General features: G+C 44.8%; 1 protein-coding gene across 1 annotated transcript; it reads left to right on the forward strand.

Moving 5' to 3' along the window:
* Positions 1-25,165, forward strand: LOC121857761 (myosin-G heavy chain-like). The gene is given in 5 exon segments (XM_042353909.1): positions 1-4,813; positions 7,052-7,130; positions 7,690-7,756; positions 24,966-25,001; positions 25,003-25,165. Coding segments are annotated over 5 exon segments (2,607 nt in total). The 5' UTR covers positions 1-2,536; the 3' UTR covers positions 25,151-25,165.

The following is a 25,165-nucleotide window of genomic DNA, read 5'->3' on the forward strand; positions in this document are numbered from 1 at the left end:
GACGATAATTTAATCCCTTGAAGACGATAATTTAACCCATTGAGAACGATGTCTTAACCCTTTAAGGACGATGTTTTAATCCATTAAGGATGTCTTAACCCTTCAAGGACGATGTTTTAACCCTTTAAGGATGATGTTTTAACCCTTTCGTGGATTAGAGCCTAATTTATGGTCGTCGGAGGGTTGGAGCCAGAAACATCGTGCTCAAAGGACTGCCTAAGTTCGTCCTCGTCTCCTGCCGGAATATAATTTTTATATATGTACTTTACAACCTCCTCTGGTGTCGCTCGTCCTGTGGCAGAGACTTTATGTAGATATTTTGCCAGGTCGTCCTAAAGCAAGAGCCACCGAGCCAATGCGGGGATGAGAGGTGCTCGGTGTGGGGGGGAGGGGGGGGAATTACAGGTGCCGCGCGGGATCGTTTGGGTAGTGTGTGTGTGTGCGCATGTGTTTATCGTCGGTGTTTTGTCTGTATGTGACACTGTGTTCTACCTGTCGATTATTCTTGAACTTAACCCATTGGTGTTTGTCTTGTTAGTTCCATTCAAAGATAATCAAGGGGGAACCTTTTAGTAATTAACGGTTATTAATTGGTCGTGTTTGTGATTTCGACATCGTTAATAAAACTACTGTTGAAACTAATTAATCATCAATTTCTGGACTTGTATTAATATTAAGTAATGCGTTGTTTTAGTCGTCTCATAACTTGTTGACTGTATTGATGGAGTATTTTTGCCTTTCACGTTAAACTTCACCCCTATGAAAGAGACTTGTCATTCAGAAGCGAGGGAGAAAGGGGCCCAGTGTGACGAGGAGGCAGCGTTTCTCAGAACTGCGAGACGTCAACCCTAACACACCCCAAATATCTACCGGAAATGAGTGGGCAATGCGCTCTTGCCCACGTGTGTGTGTGTGTGTGTGTGTGTGTGTGTGTGAGAAGAACGATACGATACTCTGTCTTCCAAGGATCACAACATATCGTCGGGTCACGTGGGTCTTGTTGCTCACTGGCCTCGTGGTTACTGTGTATTACTATTGTGGTGGTTTCGAGTACTTTGTGAGGGGGAATGGGGCTCATACGGTGATCGAATCACACTTCTAAGAGGAGGGAGAGGGTGGATGGGAACGTCAGGCGCTACTGTAGGCCCGTGCTGGCGTAGGTTAATATATAGATTCATACTACTTATAAGACTGGTCACGGTCGTCACACTCAATCAATAAATCTAGCACAACGACCTCCAGTAGTGTGTGTGTGGGGGGGTGGGGGTCGTGTAGCATAAAGATCTCTCCTGACCGCGAAGAACCTCGCAGAAAATAAGATCCCCCAAGGACCAGGGGGGTACTCGTGGTGGTGACAGGTGACGGCGATAGTGGTGATGGTGTTGGTATTTGGCGACGGTCGTGGGAGGGATGGTAGAGTGTAGTAGTGGTGGTGGTAAGTGTTAGCTCGGTGCTGGATGATGACTGTGTGTTCGTCGGGTGAGCCTTAAGTGAGTGAGTGAGTGAGTGAGTGAGTGAAGATGGGTAGGTGAGTGAATATATGAGGTCGAGTAAATGGTTTGACAGGTGGATGAGTGAACTTTGAGGTGAGCTAGTGGGTGGGTGGGTAAATAAGTGCAGCAGGTGAGTAATTTATGGCGATAGATGGATGAGGGAGGCAGGTAAGCTTGTGGTTGGATGATCATTAGGTGAATGTGTGAGTAAGTGGGTCAGTAGGTGGATGAAAGGGGTGAGTAAGCCTGTGTATCCTTGATTTGGTGGATACCCTTGGTGGGCTGGTAGGTGGATGAGGATGGGTAGGTGAACTTGTGGGTAGATGATGACGGGTGATTGAGTGGGCGGGTGAGCAAGGGGGAGAATTTAGCTAGTTCCTACATATAGAAGATGGGTATTTATAAAGAGAAGAGCGAGGATGGTCGTGGGAGGTGTAGTGTGGATCTTGGTCAGCGTTGAGAGTATAGTGTGGGAGTGGTGGTGTGTGTGTGTGTGTGATAAGTGTCGGCATGGTAGTGTTAGTATACCAACGAACCAGCATGGTAATGTGTGTGTGGTAGTGGGACAGTATGGTAGGGGACGGAGGCTGGCAGACCGGGCACCTCTACTAGAGACCAGTGCCGGCGCCCTGGGTATTTTTATCCCGTGGGCTTGGTGTGCCCCTGCGTGCCCGCTGCTCAGGTCTGCTTCAGTTACATTCTGCTCACCCACTTACCTGCTCCATCGGGATTCTGCTCCTGGTCTGCTTGTCTCCTCCTACCAAGTTACCACCAGCACCAGTACAGCTAGTGGCGCTGGTCCTCGGGTTCTGGTGGCGGTACGTGCGGGGTTGTGTCGCGGACGCTCGGGCTACTTGTGGACTCCAGCTGCTCCTGTGATACGAAAACAAATGATAAACACTAAGTTTTGACAGACAAAAAAGTTTGAGTTGGAAAGGACCCAGACTTCGTGTCAGTAGTGGCACTGTAAATGGGCGTGTAAAAGTGACGTGTGCTATGCGAGACTAGGGTAGGAGGAGGCTGTGGTGGGGGCAGGCGCCAGTATGAGCGGACGAACCCGTCAGCAATACGGCAGGAGCGCCACCACCTCCTATACCAACATCCTACAAGACTCAGGTGGGGATATCCTTAACCGCTGCTCCAACCTCTTCAACAAGTTCGCCTCCCGTGTGAGAGCTGTCTCTCAGTCGGGGGATGACCGCGTGCCCCTCCACAACACCAGCAACAACATAGCCTCCAGCGGCTCTGGCGCCGCCGCCTCCAGCAAGCCCACCCACTCCCAGTATCCGATGCTCCTTAGGTACAACAAATACGATGAGTCGCCGCGCTACACAGACTATAAGTCTACCGCACTCCTCGCTGACGTGAAGTCCAAGTCTAAGTATGACGTTCCTTCCTCCCGCAGTAAAACCGGGGCCTCTTCTTCTTCATACGGGGCCGATGTTGGGCACAGATACGGGTCGGGGATGTCCTCAGGATACAGGAGTGGCCATGCCTTGGCTCCATCTGCCTCTTTTTCTTCCTTTTCAACTTTCAAGACTGATTATGGTAATTCAGACTTCGATAAGATTGAAGACGCGCCCAGAAAGAGATATGGGAGTGGCAGTGGTCGGCCGACTTACAGCCGAACAGCCTCAGACCTGGGGCTAGATTCCGACTACGGCCTGCACAGTGCTTATGTGTCCCACTCTGCCCCGGCACCCAACTATGACAAGATAGGTGCTCGGTACAAACCCAGTCGGTTTTTGAAGAAAAGTAGCCTGACTTCTTCTGGTTGCAACGAGGAAGACGAAAGTATCGACGAACTTGGTTTACTTCGACATCATGCCAGCACGAAGAAATCCGACTATTGGTCCCAGTACGGATCAATATCACCGAATGTCATGGAGAGGTGTATCGAGGACGGAAGTGTTAAGCTGGGCAACCTAAGTCCTCAGTTACGCCGACGTAATGGTGACGGCGCCCTGATCAGCGGCTCCGCAAGACATCGAGTGAACCGACCTGTAACGGTGCCGGAGACCATTGTGGGACGGGAGAGTACAAGTTCCATCATGAAGAGGTACTCGGGCCTCTCCACCAGCACCCTCGAGACGGAAACAGGCAGCACCACCTCCTCTGCTACGCCCGACAGTATCATTGATGAATCCACGCGCCGTAAAGAGCGTGCCCAGCTCATCAACATGTACTCGCTGCCCCTCAACGTGTTACACAATATTGGCAGCTCTCACAACCGCAGGTTCCTCAAGCGTGGACAGGAAACTGCTGTTACAAATGATCATGACGGTGTAGGACGGCAAGGCACGCGTCGCTTTGACCAGGTGAAAGAGATGGCGGCTAAGGTTACGGCGTTCCGCTCCTACCAAGACGAAGAAGGTAGTCAAGGACCACCGCGGAAAGTGTTGTACGGCAGTGCCTCCACGGGAGACGTGCTCTCCGCTATAGCCAGAACTTCTGTCAAAGGCACCGATAATGTGTCCAAACATAGCACACCCGATTCCGAAAATTTTGTGTTGTACGATCCCCCGATTGTGTTCGAAAAAGCCGCCATGCGCGAGAAACCCGTGATAAAAACAAGCTACAGCAAGCCCACTAAACCCACCACCCTCGCCCTCTCCAGGACTAACACCGTCGACCTCCTCGACTCTCCCTCCTCTGAGTCTAGAGCTAGACTAAATCTTCTCGACACCACCAAGTCGATCTATGCCTCCCTCCTCGACACCCCCAATAGCCCCTACGGTGTTCACACGCCCACAACGCCCACAATTAAAATCACTAACTACATGGAACCTGAACAAGAATACACCTTCACCACATTTAAACCTCATAACACCCATAACAACAACAACAATAATATCAACAATATCACCAACAACAATGACAACACTCACAAAAACAACAATAACAACCACAAGTCGTCGGGGAGTAACATAGCGTACGTGCCCGCCCTCACCCCCAAGTCCCACCTTGACCACACTGTGTCAGTTACGGTGTCGGTAAAACCCAAAACCTCGAGTGGCACTCTCACTAACATTCACTCTAAGCCGAAGGACAACCTCGACGCCTACTCCGCGGCCAAATACAAGCCCAAGATCGGTGGGGGCAGCAGCTTGGGTGATGGGTCGTCATCGGGTAATGGCAAGAACCTTAAATCGACTTTGTCGACGTCGACGGCGTCGTCTGCTGTGGGTCCAAGTGCAGCGCCGCCGCCTCCCAGGAAGTCCGGCGTGATGGACCTGTTAGGCATCCAAGAGGTGGGGGGCAAGACCAGTGCCAAGCATCATTATTCCTCATTCTACAGCTCTAGTAGCGTGAGTAGTGACGTAAGTAGAGCAGTGTAGAGCTGCTCTGCTGTTGCTACTGCTGCCTCTATTACCATCCCTCTCGCTCTACTACCACAGCCTATTCCTCCTCCTTGTAATCCTCCCCCCCTCCTCCCAGCCTCCCGAGGTCCTGTGTGATTGTACTGTCTTGGCTGAGTGACATAACTCTAACGGTGTCATAACCTCCACCTCACCGTGGCATCCTGACAAAAAATATATATACAGTAACCTAACAACCACTACCTGTGCTTGATGATTCTGATGGTGAAGGAAAATCATTCATTAACGTCTCCACCGCTCGTCATCTCTTGTGCCAGGGCAGGATTCTCAAGGGTACATTAGTAGCCCTCTGAGGAAGGATGGTTAGTGGTTTATACTATTATCCTCCCAAGGGTTAGAGGCATTATCCATCCTTCAGGAGTTAAGTCATCATCCTCCTGGTGTTAAGTCATTCTCTTCCCAGAGGTTAAGTCATTCTCTTCCCAGGGTTAAGTCATCATCCTCCCAGGGGTTAAGTCATCATCCTCCCAAGGGTTAAGTCATTGTTTTCCCAGAGGTTAAGTCATCCTCCTCCCAGGGGTTAAGTCATCCTCCCAAGAGTTAAGTCATCATCCTCCCAAGGGTTAAGTCATCCTCCCAGGGGTTAAGTCATCGTCCCAGGGGTTAAGACAGCATCGTCAGAGAGTTAAACCATCGTTATTAAGTGAGTCGTCTACAGTCTCTGCAATTTCGGTGCCATGTTGTGTGTGTTTTTTTTTATACCTTCAAGGTCGCTGTCACATCTCTAGTTAAGGAGAAAATGTAACTTAGGAAACCTTTGAGAATCTTCGGTCCATAACTATACCATACTAATTACCTTGTGGATATTACTACTATCATCAGCATCCTCACCACCACCACCACCATTTGTCACAGGTGTTTGGTCCCTTGTGTATATCTTGAGTTATTTTCCGTAGTTCCTTAACCACCATCTCACCAACCACAACAACCATTTAATCATTCACAACCAGTATCTCATCCCCCTTACATCAGCCACGACCACCATTTCATATAACTATAACTATAACTACAGTCTCGCCAACCACAATCATTATTACATTAACCACAACTACCATTTCACCTACCACAATTACCGTCTCCCCAAGCAACACAGTCTTTCTTGGGCCTCTACGTCAGTAACCGCAACTACCACACTTAATAACAACAACCAACACCTCAACAACAATCACCACCATCTGACAGCTCGTCATTTCACCAAGTTGGACCATCACTACACACAAAGAATCATGCACAATTACCAGCTTTATCTGATTAAAACACACACACACACACACACACACACAGGCAGCCAGTCATGTTCACCCTCGCTCGCTGTGTTTGTGAGGGCGTCTTCCCTCCTAGAACACCCCCAGCATGTTGACCACCTCTATATGTGCCAACTTACAGCCTACGCCTTCATGCTTAGATCGGGCAGCGAGGAGATATTGTGTGTGTGTGTGTGTGTGTGTGTGTGTGTGTGTGTGTGTGTGTGTGCGTGCGCGCGCGTGTGCGTGCGTGTGTGTGTGTGACCCCCCAAAAATTCTACTAGAGTGTTTTTGTTTTGATATTATTTATTATATTTTATTGATAATATATGTCATCATTATTAGCCATATGATTGTGTTATGCACCTGTGCTTGTAATAACGAAGGTAAAGCAGGTAGACAATTATTTAGTGTGGGTGAGAGAGTGTGGATCACGTGTGTCATCTCCCTGGCTCGGCCCCCGACTACATTTTTTTTTCATCATATTTTGAATTAATTTTTTTGATATGAAATATTATGTTGGGTATTAAGTTAAGATCATATTTAGACCAGTAGTTGGGTAGTTGTAATGTTATATATAAATCTCTATATATACAGTATATATACATAAATATATATCTCTGTAGAGTAAGTGTTGGAGAGAGCACCATCGTGGCCTGAATGTACATGCTGCCATGGTGTGTGGCCACCGTGGCTCCCCTTGATAGTGGCCACCATTTTGCCTTCTCCCCTCTTTATCTGTCTTGTTGGTGGCCTGTTGCCCTGCGGTTCGTCGTGTGACACGGCTGTGGTGCTGAACCATGTGATCATCCCCCACTGATGCCCCACCGTGCCTGCTGCTCCTGCCTGCTGTGTTGTCGCTGTTGGTGCTGTGGTGCTGGTGGTGTTGGCGCGGGCGGGCTGGCGGGCGTTTGATGGGCCGGGCTCCCTCCAGAGTTCACGGGCACCCTCAGTGGAAGATGATGAAGACGGACATCTCATATACCGCAATGGCGACGTGCTGCAAGATAGATGTTCGTGAATAAGACTCCCTGTTTTATCTTCATTTTTTGTTTTCTCCTCATAGTTGATGACACTACTCCCTTTCACACTCAGTTCTTGATACAGAATTCTTCACTTGGTAACACTCCAGCCATCACATAGCTAACACACACACACACACACATAGATTCTTAGACAATATTTGAAAGCTCAAATTTATTTAAATAAAGACACACTACTTACAGTTTTCTACATTACCATTGGTTTCCCAGCCATACTTGTTAGCCTTAACTCTCAACACTAGACGCTCCTCCTTCCCTCTCAAGTACTGATACTTTTCATCGAAAAGAAAAGCTTTGACACTTTAATGAGAGACTGGAAGGGGATACACAGTGTTATTCATTGTATGAATTACCCTGTAAATATCCGATAATGATCTTCAACGAATATTTCAGCTCTTCATTTGTATAAAAAAAAAATCTTGGTTTGTGTTGGCCCCCGCGGATAACGTAGCTGTGTTTATATGAGACGGCGGGCGGCTCAAGTCACCAGTACCTGTGATACTCATCCCCTCTCCTTGCTCTCTTGCAGACAAGATCACTACTACTCTGGGCGAGGGCACCTTCGGCAAGGTCGTCAAGTGTCGGGACCTACAGAAGTAAGTAGTCTTCACCTAGTAATTTCCTCACCACCCTTTGCCCAAATAGGTTGGACCCCACACTCACCTGTGTGGCTCACCTGTTAACCCACTAGGTTTGACCCCCCTCACCTACCTGTGTTTCTCTCACCTGTTGACCTAGCAGTTACCTACCGTGATCCACCAGTGGCCCACATGATCCAGGTTTGTTTAACGGGTGACTTGACCACATGTGGCCCCCAGTCCTAATAGACCCCAACCTAACCAAACCCACAAGGATTTGGGGCCCAAGTCCTAATAGACCCCGCCCTCAAGTCAGGTTAAGTTGGGGCCTGTTGGTTACTGGTGTTCAATTTTGACTTTGTTTACAAACTCTCTTCTGTTCGTTCGCCAGCAACGTTTGTCCTTACAGTCAATACCCACAGGAAGGTTGTCGACGCACACAGCACCTGACTCTCACCCACCACCACCATCACCACACCAGAGGGCTCGTCATCACACACATAAGTATTAACCCTATCCTCCCCTCCCGACCACCCCTCCTCCTTTTTACTTTCGTCAGTAGTAGAGGTTACTGTGTTGTGTCAACTCAGTGTAAGTATGTTATTGTTAGGCTTTGTGTGCGTGCGTGCGTGCGTGCGTGCGTGCGTGCGTGCGTGCGTGTGTGTGTGTGTGTGTGTGTGTGTGTGTGTGTGTGTGTGTGTGTTTTTACCAAGTTATTCTCTTTGTTTTGTTGTAATGAATAATATTTTTGGACATATTCTTGTTCTTGTTTTTCATCATCTTCGTGTTTTACCTTTTCCTTCCTTTATCATCATTATCGTCAATATTTTTAATTTGTCTCTTTTCGCCTTATCCCAAACGATTCTTGACCTTGACAAGCCATCGTACGAGCCTTTATGAATCCGACTCCTTGGCCAATTCTGAATCCAACCCCCAATCAATTTCGAATCCGGAAAATTACTACTGGCCTAGAGGGGACCGAGTGGGGAAGGGGGGGGGGATCCTCAAGAACCGAACTACTTAACCGGAAACTCCTTATTAAATTTATTTCTCTCCCCATTGTCAAAATAGACGGGAGGAGGTCTGACAGTGAGGGGGGTAGGAGGCTTACTGCGTCGTCACTAAATCATCACAGCAGTTCGCAGTCGCCTCCCCACACCACCCCCTCCACGTGCTCGTCTTCCCACTCCTACCCTGTCCTCCTTCTCCCCCTCTTTCCTCCCTCCCCCGTCACGTCACTCACTCGCTCATAAATTGGATATTATGGTTGACGCACAATTTTGAGATGTTGCGGAAAATCCCACTTTGTGAAGAAATTGTTGGAGAAGTGACGTTGAATCTTCCCATTCTGAGAAGTTGGTAGGTGGGGAGACGTTCATAGAGGCAACTAACGCGGGGAATAATTGATTTGATACCCATTTTGAGGATGAAAAGGTAATGTGGAGGGATTTTTTTGACTATTATATCCAGGTCAATGTATAGTTAAATATCTCTCTCTCTCTTGTAAGCTTTCGTCCGAGTTGTCTCTATTATATTCGTTGTGTGTTTTGGGACCCGTGTTGACAGTGTGACGCGGCCCAGATGCCAGATTGTATAGCCGTTTGCGTCTCTGTGTGAACTGGGTATGTCTGCTCGTCCGTCTGTTGTTATTTTTTTTTTTATTGTTCTGTATTACTTTTTTCTATTTTTCCCCTTTTCCTCTTTTTTATTGTTTCTCTTTTATGGTCGATTTTTTTCTCTTGTCATAGTCTGTTACCCCAGCAAGACAGTTCTACTCCCTACCCACCCACCCGCAGGCACGTTCCTCTTTACTTGTCCCTACATAGGTGGCACACACTCCTGGTGAGGGCCTGACACCAGTGCCACATGTAGCCCACCCCTCTCCCCCTCTACACCCCTATTACACATTGTTCAAAACGGTAGGTGAAGGAAGGGATGAGGTAGAAAGTTGTAAAAATGTGTTGTTCTTCAGATTTTTATTGCAAACATCGGACAAGCCCTGTGTGTGTGTGTGTGTGTGTGTGTGTGTGTGTGTGTGTGTGTGTGTGTGTGTGTGTGTGTGTGTGTGTGTGATAATAATAAACGGTTTATAGAGTTGCAGCCGGTGGCTGAAAATATACAGACTTACATTTGATTTAGACATAATGATATAATATGCATTGAATACATTTACAGGGCTGTACAGTACATAAATCAGGAGTTGTTTATTATTTTAACAATAGATGGGATGGTGCTGTTCTTATATCTATCGGTGCGGGCTCTTATGGGCTGAATTTTGTTGTAGTGGCGGACTGCGCGAGTTGGGTGGGGGGCTGCAGGAGGTGGCGAGGGTGGTGCAGTAGTCCATGGCCAAACCTTTCCAGTGCTTGGTGGTGGAGGTCACTGAGGGATGGCATTTCCAGGGTGGAGAGAGCGTTGGTGTAGCCGGAGTATTCTGCGCCGAGCATGATTCTGCAGGCCCTTTTCTGTACCTTCTCTAGCTGACGTTGTTGGGTGGTGCGTGCGTGCGTGCGTGTGTGTGTGTGTGTGTGTGTGTGTGTGTGTGTGTGTGTGTACCAAGTTATTCTCTTTGTTTTGTTGTAATGAATAATATTTTTGGACATATTCTTGTTCTTGTTTTTCACCATCTTCGTGTTTTACCTTTTCCTTCCTTTATCATCATTATCGTCAATATATTTAATTTGTCTCTTCGCCTTTTCCCAAACGATTCTTGACCTTGACAAGCCATCGTACGAGCCTTTATGAATCCGACTCCTTGGCCAATTCTAAATCCAACCCCCAATCAATTTCGAATCCGGAAAATTACTACTGGCCTATCCTCAAGAACCGAACGACTTAACCGGAAACTCCTTATTAAATTTATTTCTCTCCCCATTGTCAAAATAGACGGGAGGAGGTCTGACAGTGAGGGGGGAAAGGAGGCTTACTGCGTCGTCACTAAATCACAGCAGTTCGCAGTCGCCTCCCCACACCACCCCCTCCACGTGCTCGTCTTCCCACTCCTACCCCCGTCCTCCTCCTCCCACTTCCCCCTCCTCCCACTTCCCCTTCCTCCCCTCTATCCCTGTCCTCCTCCTTCCCCCCTCCTTTCCTCCCTCACCCGTCACGTCACTCACTCGCTCATAAATTGGATATAGACGCACAATTTTGAGATGTTGCGGAAAATCCCGCTTTGTGAAGAAATTGTTGGAGAAGTGACGTTGAATCTTCCCATTCTGAGAAGTTGGTAGGTGGGAAGACGTTCATAGAGGTAACTAACAAGGGGGCAAGTTTTTAATTGTTGATGTGTATTGTTATTCATCAGTCTATGAATTATTATTATTATTATTATTTTTATTATTATTATTATTATTATTATTATTATTATTATTATTATTATTATTATTACATTTTCGCCCCCCAGGCCCCGATGTGGGTCAGTGACCTGTGCCCGGGTGGGCTAATCCCTGTAAATAAAAATGAAAAAAAAAATGGTGGTGTAGTCCTTCCTTCCTTCAAAATGTTATTCTCTCTCTCTCTCTCTCTCTCTCTCTCTCTCTCTCTCTCTCTCTCTCTCTCTCTCTCTCTCTCTCTCTCTCTCTCTCTCTCTCTCTCTCTCTCTCTGGAATAACTACTTGAGAACACGTTTTCTTATCCCTTCACTTCTTTTCTCTCCACTCTTCTCTTTTCCTTCACTCTCCCCGCCCCTCCCCTCTCTCCCCTTCCCTTTTCCTTCTCCTCTCCCATCGTGTTTGGATTTAATCGCTTGTATAGTAGACAGGAGTCGGTAGGTCCATTATATAATACCAATTAACATCTACAAATTAAACGTGTGTGTAATAATAGTAATAATAATGATAATAATTAACGATTTATTGAAAGAGCATGGCACAGCAATTCTCTGACGAGGGATCTCGGGTGGTAGTAGGAGCCGGTGTCGAGGGTGGTGCAGAAGCTTCTCACCAAATTTGCAGATGAGGTCGTGGTGAGGGTCAGAGAGAGCCTAGAGGGTCAGTGTGTTGAGCGCTTCTTGATATGTGGAGTAGGAAGGGGAGAGAATAATCTTGCATGCCCTCTTTTGCAGTTTTTCTAGGTGTTTACGTTGTGTGGCATTTAGGGAGGAAGACAAGGTAGGGGAGGCATAGGTGAGCTTGGGAAGTATGAATGTTGTGTAAACACTGAGGAGCTCGTGTGCAGGAACTCCGAGGGACTTGAGTCGGCGGAGGAGGTGGAGACGGAAACTGGAGGATTTGACAACTTCACTGACGTGTGTTTTCCAATTTAGTGTGTGTGTGTTTGTGCGCGTGTTTGTGCGCGTGTGTGTGTGTATTTGTGCGCGCGCGTGTGTTTGTGAGTTTTGAAGCATCCTTTCTAATTATCTCCACATGGAAGACATTTGCTTTAATATTAGCTCTTTAGTTTTTCTTAATCACTTCCGGGTTGATCCAGTAATAACGTGTTGCTGGAAGTCAAACTTATTGTAATAGCGTCTTTGTGTTTTGAGAATCCCACCCGGAAGTACAGTACACACTTTGGTTAGTTGTGAGGCCGTAACTCTGAGAGAGGTTGAGTTTATGTTCAGGAAGCCGGGCAAGTGTGTCCTGGGAAGTGTGTTGGGGGCGTATGTGTATTGTGTACGTGTAAAATAGTGTATGTGTGCTGTAGTGGGGTTGTAATAGTGAGAAAAAATATATGGAAGGAAAAATCTTCGTTGAGAGAGAGAGAAAGAGAATCTTTTATGGAAGGCGCAGCATCACATTATGAGGAATTTTTATAAGGTTGGGATTGCCATACCTACCTTTGACGAGTCGCTTCACCTAGTTCACTCCCTCCCTCCCTTCTCTCCCCTCCCTCCTCTTCCCTCCCTCCCTCCCTCGAGACAGGTATAGAGGAGGTATGGCGGTGTGTTTTTCCTCCTTGTCATTTTCAGTAGTGCACTTGTAGCCGAGGAAGCAACGGAGGCAGCAACACTCTCTTCTCTAACCTCACCTCACCCCAACTAAATTCACCGCACCTCACTTCACCTCGCCAAATCTAACCTAACTTGACCTCTTCTCACCTAACCTAACCTCACCAAGTTAACTTCACTTCACTTAACCTCATATCACCTCACTTAACCTAACTTCACCTCACCTCACATTTTTAAGAGAGACTGGCGTCCATTCACTGTTTTGTTTCTTTATTTAAGACGTAGGGGAGGAATTTGGCATGGATTCAAGGTGTGGAGTTAAGGGTCCAAACTGCAATTTCAAGTGACGTGTGAAAAGAAAGTCGAGAGAGTAGTGAAAGAAAGACGACTGTTGAGAGAGAGTAATGTAAGAAAGTACGAGTGTTGAGAGAGAGTAATGTAAGAAAGTACGAGTGTTGAGAGAGAGTAATGTAAGAAAGTACGAGTGTTGAGAGAGAGTAATGTAAGAAAGTACGAGTGTTGAGAGAGAGAGAGAGAGAGACAGAGAGAGAGAGAATAATGAAAGAAAGGCGGGTGTTGAAAGAAGAGTAATGAAACAAAAGTACGAGTGTTGAGAGAGAGTAATGAAAAAGTACGAGTATCGATAGAGAGAGTAATGAAAGAAAGTACGAGTATTGAGAGAGTAATGAAAGAAAGTTCACGTGTTAAGAGAGAGAAATGAAAGAAAGTACTAGTATTGAGAGAGAGTAATGAAAGAAAGTACGAGTATTGATAGAGAGGTGTAATGAAAGAAAGTACGAGTATTGATAGAGTAATAAAAGAAAGTACGAGTGTTAAGAGAGAGTAATGAAAGAAAGTACGAGTGTTGAGAGCGAGTAATGAAAGAAAGTACGAGTATTGTTAGAGAGTAATGAAAGAAAGTACGAGTATTGAGAGAGAGTAATGAAAGAAAGTACGAGTGTTGAGAGAGAGTAATGAAAGAAAGTATGAGTATTGAAAGAAAGTACGAGTATTGATAAAGAGAGTAATGAAAGAAATTACGAGTGTTGAGAGAGAGTAATGAAAGAAAGTACGAGTATTGATAAAGAGAGTAATGAAAGAAAGTACTAGTATTGAGAGAGAGTAATGAAAGAAAGTACGAGTATTGATAGAGTAATGAAAGAAAGTACGAGTATTGAGAGAGAGTAATGAAAGAAAGTACGAGTATTGAGAGAGTAATGAAAGAAAGTACGAGTATTGAGAGAGAGTAATGAAAGAAAGTACGAGTGTTGAGAGCGAGTAATGAAAGAAAGTACGAGTATTGAGAGCGAGTAATGAAAGAAAGTACGAGTATTGAGAGCGAGTATTGAAAGACAGTATGAGTATTGAGAGAGTAATGAAAGAAAATACGAGTGTTGAGAGAGAGTAATGAAAGAAAGTACGAGTATTGAGAGCGAGTATTGAAAGAAAGTACGAGTATTGAGAGCGAGTATTGAAAGAAAGTACGAGTGTTGAGAGAGTAATGAAAGAAAGTACGAGTGTTGAGAGAGTAATGAAAGAAAGTACGATTAAGAGAGTAATGAAAGAAAGTACGATTATTGATAGAGTATTGAAAGAAAGTACGAGTGTTGAGAGAGAGTAATGAAAGAAAGTACGAGTATTGAGAGAGTAATGAAAAAGTACGAGTGTTGAGAGAGAATAATGAAAGAAAGTACGAGTGTTGAGAGAGTAATGAAAGAAAGTACGAGTATTGAGAGCGAGTATTGAAAGAAAGTACGAGTGTTGAGAGAGAATAATGAAAGAAAATACGAGTGTTGAGAGAGAATAATGAAAGAAAGTACGAGTATTGAGAGCGAGTATTGAAAGAAAGTACGATTATTGATAGAGAGAGTATTGAAAGAAAGTACGAGTGTTGAGAGAGAGTAGAGAAAGAAAGTACGAGTGTTGAGAGAGTAATGAAAGAAAGTACAAGTGTTGAGAGAGAATAATGAAAGAAAGACGGGTATTGAGAGAGTAATGAATGAAAGTACGAGTGTTGAGAGAGAGAGTAGTGAAAGAAAGTACGAGTGTTGAGAGAGTAATGAAAGAAAGTACGAGTGTTGAGAGAGTAGTGAAAGAAAGTACGGGTGTTGATAGAGAGTAGTGAAAGAAAGTACGAGCGTTGGGAGAGAGTAATGAAAGAAAGTACGAGTATTGAGAGAGAGTAATGAAAGAAAGTACGTGTATTGAGAGAGCGTAATGAAAGAAAGTACGTGTATTGAGAGAGAGTAATGAAAGAAAGACGGGTATTGAGAGAGTAATGAAAGAAAGTACGAGTGTTGAGAGAGAGTAATGAAAGAAAGTACGAGTATTGAGAGAGAGTAGTGAAAGAAAAATCGAGTATTGAGAGAGTAATGAAAGAAAGTACGTGTGTTGAGAGAGCGTAATGAAAGAAAGACGGGTATTGAGAGAGTAATGAAAGAAAGTACGAATGTTGAGAGAGAGTAGTGAAAGAAAGTACGAGTATTGAGAGAGTAATGAAAGAAAGTACGAGTGTTGAGAGAGTAATGAAAGAAAGTACGAGTGTTGAGAGTAATGAAAGAAAGTACGGGTGTTGAGAGAGAGTAATGAAAGAAAGTACGAGTATTGAGAGAGTAATGAAAGAAAGTACGAGTGTTGAGAGAGAGTAATGAAAGAAAGTACGAGTATTGAGAGAGTAATGAAAGAAAGTACGAGTGTTGAGAGAGTAATGAAAGAAAGTACGGGTGTTGATAGATAGTGAATGAAAGTACGAGTGTTGAGAGAGAATATTGAAAGAAAGTTCGAGTATTGAGAGAGAGTAATGAAAGAAAGTACGTGTGTTGAGAGAGAGTAATGAAAGAAAATACGAGTATTGAGAGAGAGAGAGAGAGAGGGTGGTGAAGGAGCAAAATAAATGAGTGGTGGAAAAAAGTGAAGAGTGAAAGAACAAAGTAGTGAGGAAAAGGAAGTAATGAGAGAGAGAAAAGAGCAAAAGAAATTAAAGAGCGAAGAAGAGAAAACATTATCACCTTAGTTATATACTGTTGACTGTAGGAGTGTCGTGGAGAGAGGTCCATACAGTGGCCGCGTCAGCCTCAGAATCTGTAGTTACGGCCGCTCTTAACAACCACCGAATGTAAACACCTGTCGCTGATGGCTATATCTGAATAACTGTGTGTGTGTGGTTACAATTCTATGTTAGGTTACTGTTAGGCCGTAGGTGGTAGCGTCTCACTGAAAGTTCTGTACACGGTTTCTGTGTGGATGAGTCGGACCGAACGAGAGAGAGACCTTGATTCTCTTGCGGCGGTAATCGGAGAGATTATAGTGTGTAGGTCGTTATGTTTATCCCAGAGGCAAGAAAGAATCTGGAAGACAACAAACAGTCAGGGGGGGGGGGGGTCGTGAAAATAATTGTGGCAGAGAGGTACAGTACAAGTGGGTGAGTAGCAGCACTTCCACCCCTCCCCCCCCACCTCCTCAATTCAATTTCAATTGTTTATTCCTTGATAGAGGAAGCGGGATCCTAGTGCTGTCACTAGGTACCCCTGTACAATGACACCAGAAGCATCTGGCAAGTGTGACAAGTATATACAGTATAAATATTATAAAGGGACTTACTAAGGCTTAAGGAAGGAAGGAAGGAAGGATATTCCTTTAACACATAATCAATGTTATTTACATAATATCGTGGCCAGTATGGGGAGGATCATCGTGTCTCCGTCAGGGGGTCGTGGAGTGGTGGTCCAGCAGGCGTCACGGAAGTGTGTGTGGGGGGACATCTTAAGAGGTCCCACCTCCTCCGTGTAGTGTTGCTTCCTCACACACACACACACACACACACACACACACACCTTTTACCCCCATGACCTAGTTCCTGCAGCGTCTCCTTCATGCTGTGGCCTCACCATCCTCCACCTCCCCCCTCCACTAGCTTATCCTCCCACCACCGCCACCTCCATCTTTGTCTTTGGCACCAAGTTATTCCCTGCTGAAAATTAATGTTTGCTGACCTTGGTTAAGAAGTGGGGATAATCTTGTTGTGGTAAAATGACTTGGTCGTCGCCACCGCCGCCACTGTCTCCAAAATCCTGTTGGAACGCTTGCCCTCGTTAATCCTGTAGTTGTGTCAAAAAAAAAATGTAGGAATTGGAAGTTTTTGTTCGTGAGTGGTACAGTATTTGTGTTGGCAGTATTGAGTTTGGTGGCCACTTGCTAAGCGATGTATAGATATGTCGAGTAGGTCGGTGTTGATCTTATAATGTGGGCCAGCGTCGGTGTTGATTAGTGGCCGTTAACACTCGTGGGGAAATTATCCTCTAGTGGCCCACTTGTCTCTTGTTGACCATACAACGAGTGTGAAGTCAGGAGCGGCGTCGTTTTGGCCAGAAATGCTTAACATGGCCCGTGGCACCGTAGATAACTGGGGAGTTGGCAGCGGTGGCCGGGTCTGGTGCGTGGCCCCGGCGTGGCGTACTGCTGCATGTTGTGTATACATATGCGCCACCCTCCTCACTCCCTCACCACAACTCTCACTTGTCACGACGCTCTACCTTCTGGCTTTTGATTTTATGACGCTCCATCCACACCTGTATGGGGAAGGTGTTGAACGGCAGTAGCAGCACGCACACACAGCTGCTGGACATGTGTGCGTGTGCATAGCGGTGTATGGTAGATGTAAGCGGCGTGTGAATGGTGTGGTGTTGGGCGCGGGCATGGGGCTGGTGCCAGCAGCTTGGGCCAGCTGGAGAGTATTTATACAGAGCCCATGAACACCACAGAGAAACTAGGCTGCCTCTTGTGTCCCAACAACACCAAACTGCTCTGCCACCCACACCATGCAAATCACCTCCTGTCCTCCTCACACGTGTTCTAACCCCACACACTATGACTCTCAACGAAAGACCTGGCCTGAAACATGTCATCTTCTTCCCCACGCCCTTGAGTCTCTCCCTTCGCCCCCCCCCCTCTGCACCTGACCCCTCTTCCTCCTTCCCAATTCACTATAACATACCTCACCCTGTATTAAACTAAGTTATCATTTCCCTCCCTCCCAGCGGCACTCTCTCTTCCGTGCACCCCATCACCCTTTAAACTCCCAACTTCGGGTTATTTCCCTCGACAAATTATCTATATCGTTGCCCTGTGAAAACGCGCCCTTGTATCTTTTAAAGTGGAAGTGTGTGGTTCTCTGTGCCCCTGGGTGGGTATAGAGGTTAGGTGGTGTACAGGTGTGTGTGTGTGTGTGTCCCGGAGGGGATGGGACAGGGTGGGGGGCTTAAAGGAGGCCGTGGGTTTTGTTGACACGCCACCACCCTCGACCCATAACTCACTGACCATACTTCATCTTTTGTTCCTTTCCTCCTCCCCTTACTCCTTCCTAGCTTCTTTCCTACCCATTAATTTATCCACTTTTCCATCCATTAACCCACAACCCTTCAATCCACCCCCCCACCCCCCACTCAATTCAGTCGACCCACTAAACCCATTAGGAGACGATGGCACAACACCTGTTTGGGGGGTAACCACGGACCATTTCCCTCTTCCACCACCGTTTTCCTCCCTTCCCCCTACAACCCTTGCCTCCTCTCTTCGTCCCTCTAAATCTTTCCTCCCCTTACTCTCCTCGTCCCTCCAACCCTTTCCCCACTTTTCTCCCCCCTCGTCCCTCCAACCCCTCCTCCCTTCTGTCTTCGCCCCCTTCCCCCCATTCACTCCTCCAACCCTTTCCCCCTCCATTCGTCCCCTCGTCGTCTTCGCCCTTCCAAATCTCCCGTCCTCCCTCCAACACTCCCCCCTCCTTCCCCTCCCTTACGACAAATATAGGGGGAGAGAGGATGGAGGTGGGGGTAGGGTAGGTGTTGGAGCGTGCCAGGCTGATGAGGAGACACCGACGAGGGTAGAGATAGCGTGGTAATTCAGATAATAAAGGAGGTGCATGGGAGCAGACTGATAAATAGTTTTCCCAAAGAATTGAAAAGAAGCCAAAATATATTACTTTATCATTCTTATCGTCTCTCTCTCTCTCTCTCTCTCTCTCATATTCATTCTTCTCTTTCTTCCTTTCGTCCCTTTCTCTCATTCATTTGGATTAGCGTTCTCTTTTATTCATATTTTCGGCTTTGTTTGCTTTTCGTTCAGGTTTCTTCCCTCCTCGTCTTTTTCCTTTTCACTCTCTCTTTCTTTTGTTCAATTATTTAGGCTTCGTTTTAATATGCTTATGCTCTCATTTGCACTCACTGTTATGCCCCTTCCGTAGGAGGATGGCATAACAGTATTAACTTTCTTACGTCCATATGTAAGTACTTGTGTTGTCTGTGCTTCCCTACGTCTGTCTGTCTCTCTTTTTACGTCCGTGTTTATCTCTGTACGTGTACACTGTCTGCCCCGAACGGTCACAGCTGAGGTTCAAAGTTCGGTAAACATCAAACTAATAAGGTCAAATTTTTTAACCCGAAGCGTAACTCTTTGCAATCGGTTATCCCCTCCACCCCCCACCCCCTCCCTACCCCCCCACCCCCTCCCCTCCCTACAGACACTCCACAGGTATTACGTATCATCGCTGGACAAAAGTGTTTAATTACCGATTTCCAGTCTCAAAAGTTCAAAGGACAGGAAGGTGAGAGGTCATTGTAGGGTGTTTTAATAAGAGGTAGTGTTACCAGGGAGTGTGTGTCGTCACCAGATAATATATGTGTATGCATCACCAGGAAATATATAAAGACCATGTCGTAACCAGGCATTATGTACAACACCATAATTCAGGTTTGTGTGTCACTACTGAAGATCACACGTGTTTCCACCTATAAATGATCTTTTTCTCTCGCTCGTAGCCGCCATGTTCAGTATAGTTGTGTTATTATTACCTGGATGTTTAGGTGTGATGATGTTGACAACAGTTGTGTCCCTTTGACTAGTTGGTGCTCCAGCGGGGACGTCCTTGTCAACACACACACACACAGTCTCTTTCTCGTGTTTGTTTATTATTTTGTTTCTTCTCGTTGGGTGGTGGTATCATGTTTTTCAATCCTTCTCGGGTGTTTTCATATCTTTCGTCTATTTTCGGGTATTTTAGCGACTTCTCGGCGTTTAGACTGGGTGGAGGAGGCGGCCTTTTAATTAACCTCTCACAACACGCCAGGCGCCTTTACCTCCTCCTTCAGATAGGTTTTCTTGCCACTTGATCGTAACTTGGTGATGGAGAAGAATTAGGTGGGGCTGGCGTTGTTAAGGGGAGAAAGGTGACGAATTGGTATGTACTGGAAATGTGTGTAGTGGTGGGAGTGTTGGTGTGCAGCTGGTGGTGGTGTATGGTAACGGAGGGGGGTTGGTGGTGGTGGTAGTTGATCGGCAAGGTTCAGATTTAAAACTGTAAATATAGATAAAATTATCCCATTATTTGTGAATTTACTATAAGCGTTTAAACAAAGACTAAGACCGTGGCCTAACAGTGTGAAGTTAGGTTTTTAAAGGATATTTTATAATATAACCCAGTGTGTTTTAACCAACTATACGTTATAACAAAACCGTTCAACCAATCTGTACAAAACTTCTCCCTCTACTCCTTTGTTATTATTGGTAGTGCTAATGATAATGCGGTAATAATAATAAGAGTGAAAATAGTATTAATAGTATTTGTGATCATAAAAGAATAATTCGATTACGATTTATATTTTTTATTATTTTTATTATTATACAAAACAATGATATAAATAATATTAATTATAATATGAATAATTGAGTTGCTTCCAAGACACGATTATTACAGGGGGCTCGCTGAAAGTACTGTATATTTAAAGGTTAAGAAAAAGTTAGAGGTAAAAAAAAATTCAAATTAAAGATTTACCAAAAAATATCGTCATTCATTTTGATAATATTTTGGTCAAAGTTAATTTACAACTATATACAGTACATGGTCATCGTTGAAGTGTGCCCAGATTCCAATACATAACTTTTTAAAATATGGACGTTGTTTTTCGATGACCCTGTATTTTTTCACAGTCCTTAAACTAATAATGTTTCACAGATCAGATATTTCTTAAAAGGTATTCTGTCGACTGAGTGTACAACGCCGAATGGTAAGAGATTCCTTTATTGTTTCGTAATTTTCCCACTACAAAAGAAAATGGGGTTAAAATGTAACGTTGTGAGTTGCAAAAACAACAAAACGCAGAAATGTTGCAACTGGTGCAAAGTTTTATTCTACTTCTGGTCAGTGAGGTGAGGGAGGTGGTGGTAAGGGTGGTGAGGTGAGGGAGGTGGTGGTAAGGGTGGTGAGGTGAGGGAGGTGGTGGTAAGGGTGGTGAGGTGAGGGAGGTGGTGGTAAGGGTGGTGAGGTGATGTAATGGTGGTGGCGAGGTGGTGAGTGAGGTGAAGGAGGTGGTGGTGAGGTGGGGAGGTGGTAAGGGTGGTGAGGTGGGTAGTGAGGTGAGGGAGGTGGTGGTGGGGTGGGGAGGTGGCGTAGGGTGGTGAGGTGGTGGGGAGGTGGTGGTGGGGTGGTGAGGTGAGGGAGGTGGTGAGGGTGGTGAGGTGGTAATTGTGGTGGTGAGTGAGGTGAAGGAGGTGGTGGTGGGGTGTGAGGGAGGTGGTGGGAGGTGGTGGGGTGGGAGGTGGTGGTAAGGAGGTGGGGAGGTGGTGGTAGGTGTGGTTGTGGTGGCGAGGTGGTGGTGAGGTGAAGGAGGTGGTGGTGAGGTGAGGGAGGTGGTAAGGGTGGTGAGGTGAGGGAGGTGGTGGTAAGGGTGGTGAGGTGAGGGAGGTGGTAAGGGTGGTGAGGTGGTAGTGAGGTGAAGGTGGTGGTGGTGAGGTGAGGGAGGTGGTAGTGGTGGTGAGGTGTGACCACTGGCACCCGGGCTCCTGATGGGACTGGTCTTGGCACACACGTTGCCTCTTGGCCAATTTCCTCTGAGTCAAACACCACGCTTTTTGTCCTCCGCGACTCTCACCTCCCCAGGAGGAAGCCTGGCGCAGGGGAGCCACCACAACCTTCTTGATGGCTGCTGGGGCAGGCTGCCTAACTACGGTGTCTGTGGGTTCAGAGGCGGCCACTAAGACCATGGAGGTGTTTTAAAATCTCAGCCAACATGTGACCATACTTGGAGTTGTAACGCTGTCATGGTCGTTGCATCCAAGGTCTACCTTGGTTTCATCTAACCGAGATACCTGTACACTCTCAGTGTTCGTCTTGTCACTTAAGCTGTTATACCGTAGCCTTGGCCAATCAATACGAGAGGCTATTTGATCGGAATTGACCACACAAGTTAATTCTCTCAAACCTTAATAATAATAATAATAATTATTATTATTTTTATTATTATTATTATTCAGAATAACATAATTATTACGTGATAGATAATACTGGGGTGACTGAGCCGATTCCTTGCGCCTTCATTCAGGAATTCCCAGTCCACTTCTCGTCATTATAAGTGACGCAACATCCCTTAACGGTTATTTGAGGCAACACGTACAGTATTCAGATGTGTTCATAACTTTATATTGCCGTATTTACTTGTAAATTGTTGTTGTATTACTGCTGAGAAGTACTGTACTGTTGGCTAAAGTATTTAAGCATATTGACGAACTACAGTTGGTCCAGTTACTTAGTAATTGTGTTATAACTGATGATTTTGGTAATTTTCTTTTATTTTCCGGTGGAGTGAGGACGTGTAGTGTAAAAGTGTATTAGGGAGTGTTCAATATTTAGATCATGAATCGTCTCGGGAAGTGGCAACATTCCTCCATTACCAAGATTCCCGAACGGTGGTGACTAGATAGGTAGGAACTAGCAGTCATGGCTGCCAAGAATGCCCACTAGTTAGTAAATCGCTATTTATGGTATTAGAAATAAAGCAAAAGAGCCCGGGGCTGCAGGTGCCAGATTAAATAGGTTAAGAGAAGCGTTTATCATGCTGGACGCGCGCCGCCTCTTGCTGCTGGTGCGCCAGTGTGTCGCCCCACACTCCCTCTCCTCCCTTACTTACTCCCTACCTTCCTCCCTCTATACCAGTGGTTCTCAACCTTGTTTGCCCCATGCACCCCTTTCACCATATGTCAGAATGTCATTCCCCCCTCCTTTCCAAGATTGTCTGCCTCAAAAAGTGCATTCCAAATAATATGCATATAATACTGAAAATCCTTTATTTTTTCCATATTAGTATCAGTTCCCCCCCCCTCCTGAAAACCTGAGGGGGGAAATTCCCCCCTGGTTGAGAACCCCTGCTCTATACCTCCTCCACCAATACTCACTGCCTTTCTTCCTCCTCTCTCTTTCCTTTTCTTGATATATTCGTCTGTTATTTCCTTGTCTATTCTTCCATACCATTTTCCTTCTTTCTAAAGCTTAGTTTCCCTTTACTATTGTTGCTGCTCCTCCCCGTTTTTTAGTCTTTGCATATTTCATCTACATTCTTTTCTGCACAATACATATCGACACACTGTCTCCCTCTCTCGCTCTCTCGTCAGAACATTTAATACAGTAATTTGTCCTGGGAAGATAATGTATTCATATATTCTGTTGAAGGTCAAGGCCTGATGAGAGTTTTTAATTATACAGTATTCGCAGGTGTGTGACTTCACATGTATTTGATATTTTGTGATGAAATTGTCTCGTATATTTTCTTCGTGGAACTTTGTGGTGTACCTCAAATCTTGTTTCTGTATGGTACTGTACCAGAATTTAGATCTTATTTCTGAATGGTAAGAATTTTAAATGATTTGGTTGCAGGTGAAAGTTCCCAATTTTCAACACTGTGTTGGGTTTGTTGTTAATGAATATTGCAATAGTCAGGTGTGAGGTATGATAGGTTGGCAAGATTTAGTGGGTGATTCATAATGCCAGGCAATATCATGTGTCAGAGTTTTCTTATTAGTTTAAAGTTAACTATCCTCCAACAGTTTTGTTTTAATTAGTTTTCTATTCTTGCGCATAACCTCATTCGCAAAGCGAAATATTTTTGTAGAAACTTATCTGGACCTTCCATGGTGCTGCATTGTACAGTACTGTATACCAAAGTTAGGGCATTTCCTTGAGTTAGTCCTAGTAGGAAGTTCTGATATTAAGATTTTTTTTTTTCGATTGAACCGTGTGTGAGAATACATCATGGGGTGTTAAAAGTGACTACTGTTCTAACATCTGAGTTGAGTTCTAGTATGGTTGGAAATGCATAAGAAAGTGTGTGTTGATTAATACAGTTTCAGGTCACAGTCTCCTGACCTTGATTGTGACCTTTGCTCTTGGTCTTTTTATGGAATTGCTTGTGTGTTGCTTTGTTGCATTTACAGATTACAGTACAGTACTGTACTTTTGTAATTTGAACAAGGATGAAAGTTCATTAGATTTACTGTATATTTTCATGTGGGCTGATTCATCATAAATTCATTCAGTTTGTCTTTTACTGTAATTAGATGTTGTCCAACCTGTCTGAAGTCACACTTCACCCATGTAACACTGTAATGAGGCAGCTCTTGAATAAAATGGGTTATATTCCATTAGGTATCACATGAAGAGCTGAAATAAGTATTGTGGATAAAAATTTATCAGGGATATTCCACCTAAATAGCCTATTAAACGCTTTGTGATTTAATCTGCCTTGTTCACTTCAGCAGCTATGACAGTAATGACTTGATAAAATATTCATTACTGTTGTCAAGTTGAGAGTATTTCTTAGAACAGTGACGGTTTCCATTTGGTGTAGTCTATCCTGTGTGTATATTGTACTGTACTGTACTGTATTGCTTATTGCGAGTTGTTAACAGATGTGTTTATTGATTACTACGGTATATCATATTTTAGAATATTGTAATGTACTGTACTTAATATCTTCATTATATTTTTGTAAAAATGAATGACTATTCTGAATGAAAGAAAAAACCTGTCATATTGTCATGTGGAGACTTACCCCCAGGTAAGGAGTAGAACAAAATGGGACTTTAATCAGTAACATGATGAAAGATATTGGGGCTGGAACATTTATAACCTCCTGCTGGGGGAAGGATGGTACAGTACAGTACATATAGGAGTTGCCTTTTCTGTCTGTACTGTACTTCCATTCCTCGTACATCTTTGCGTAAAAGTTATCTCAAAGCTGGATAAATGAATTTTGGCCATGCCTGTGCAATATGCCTGTTAACAAGTTCTATGCATTATCTGATTGAGTACAGTACAGGTATTAGGTGTCATACTGTACAGTACTGGATCTTCACTATGGTATAAAAAAAATTCTGGCTGTCATTAATGAGAGTTGGTGACAAATTTGTAAATTTCATCGTATCATATTTTTTTTATTTCTCCATATAATCTTCATTACACTTCATGTTTTAATATGTTCTTTCATTTTTCTGATGTAGCAACTTTGTTATTTGCAGTGACCGGTTCCTGGCCCTGAAGATTATCAAGAATGTGAAAGTACAGAGAGGCTGCCAAGCTGGAGATTAATGTATTGGAAAAGCTAGCAGAAAGATCCTTACAACAAACAGTGAGTATCATCTCTACACAACTAAGAGATATAGAACTCCGTGTTGACCCATGCCTTTTTAATTTATCTGAATAACATGGTTAAATTCAT

This window comes from Homarus americanus, unplaced genomic scaffold (genome assembly GCF_018991925.1).
Source record: "Homarus americanus isolate GMGI-L3 unplaced genomic scaffold, GMGI_Hamer_2.0 scaffold16712, whole genome shotgun sequence".
In the NCBI taxonomy this organism is placed as follows: domain Eukaryota; kingdom Metazoa; phylum Arthropoda; class Malacostraca; order Decapoda; family Nephropidae; genus Homarus; species Homarus americanus.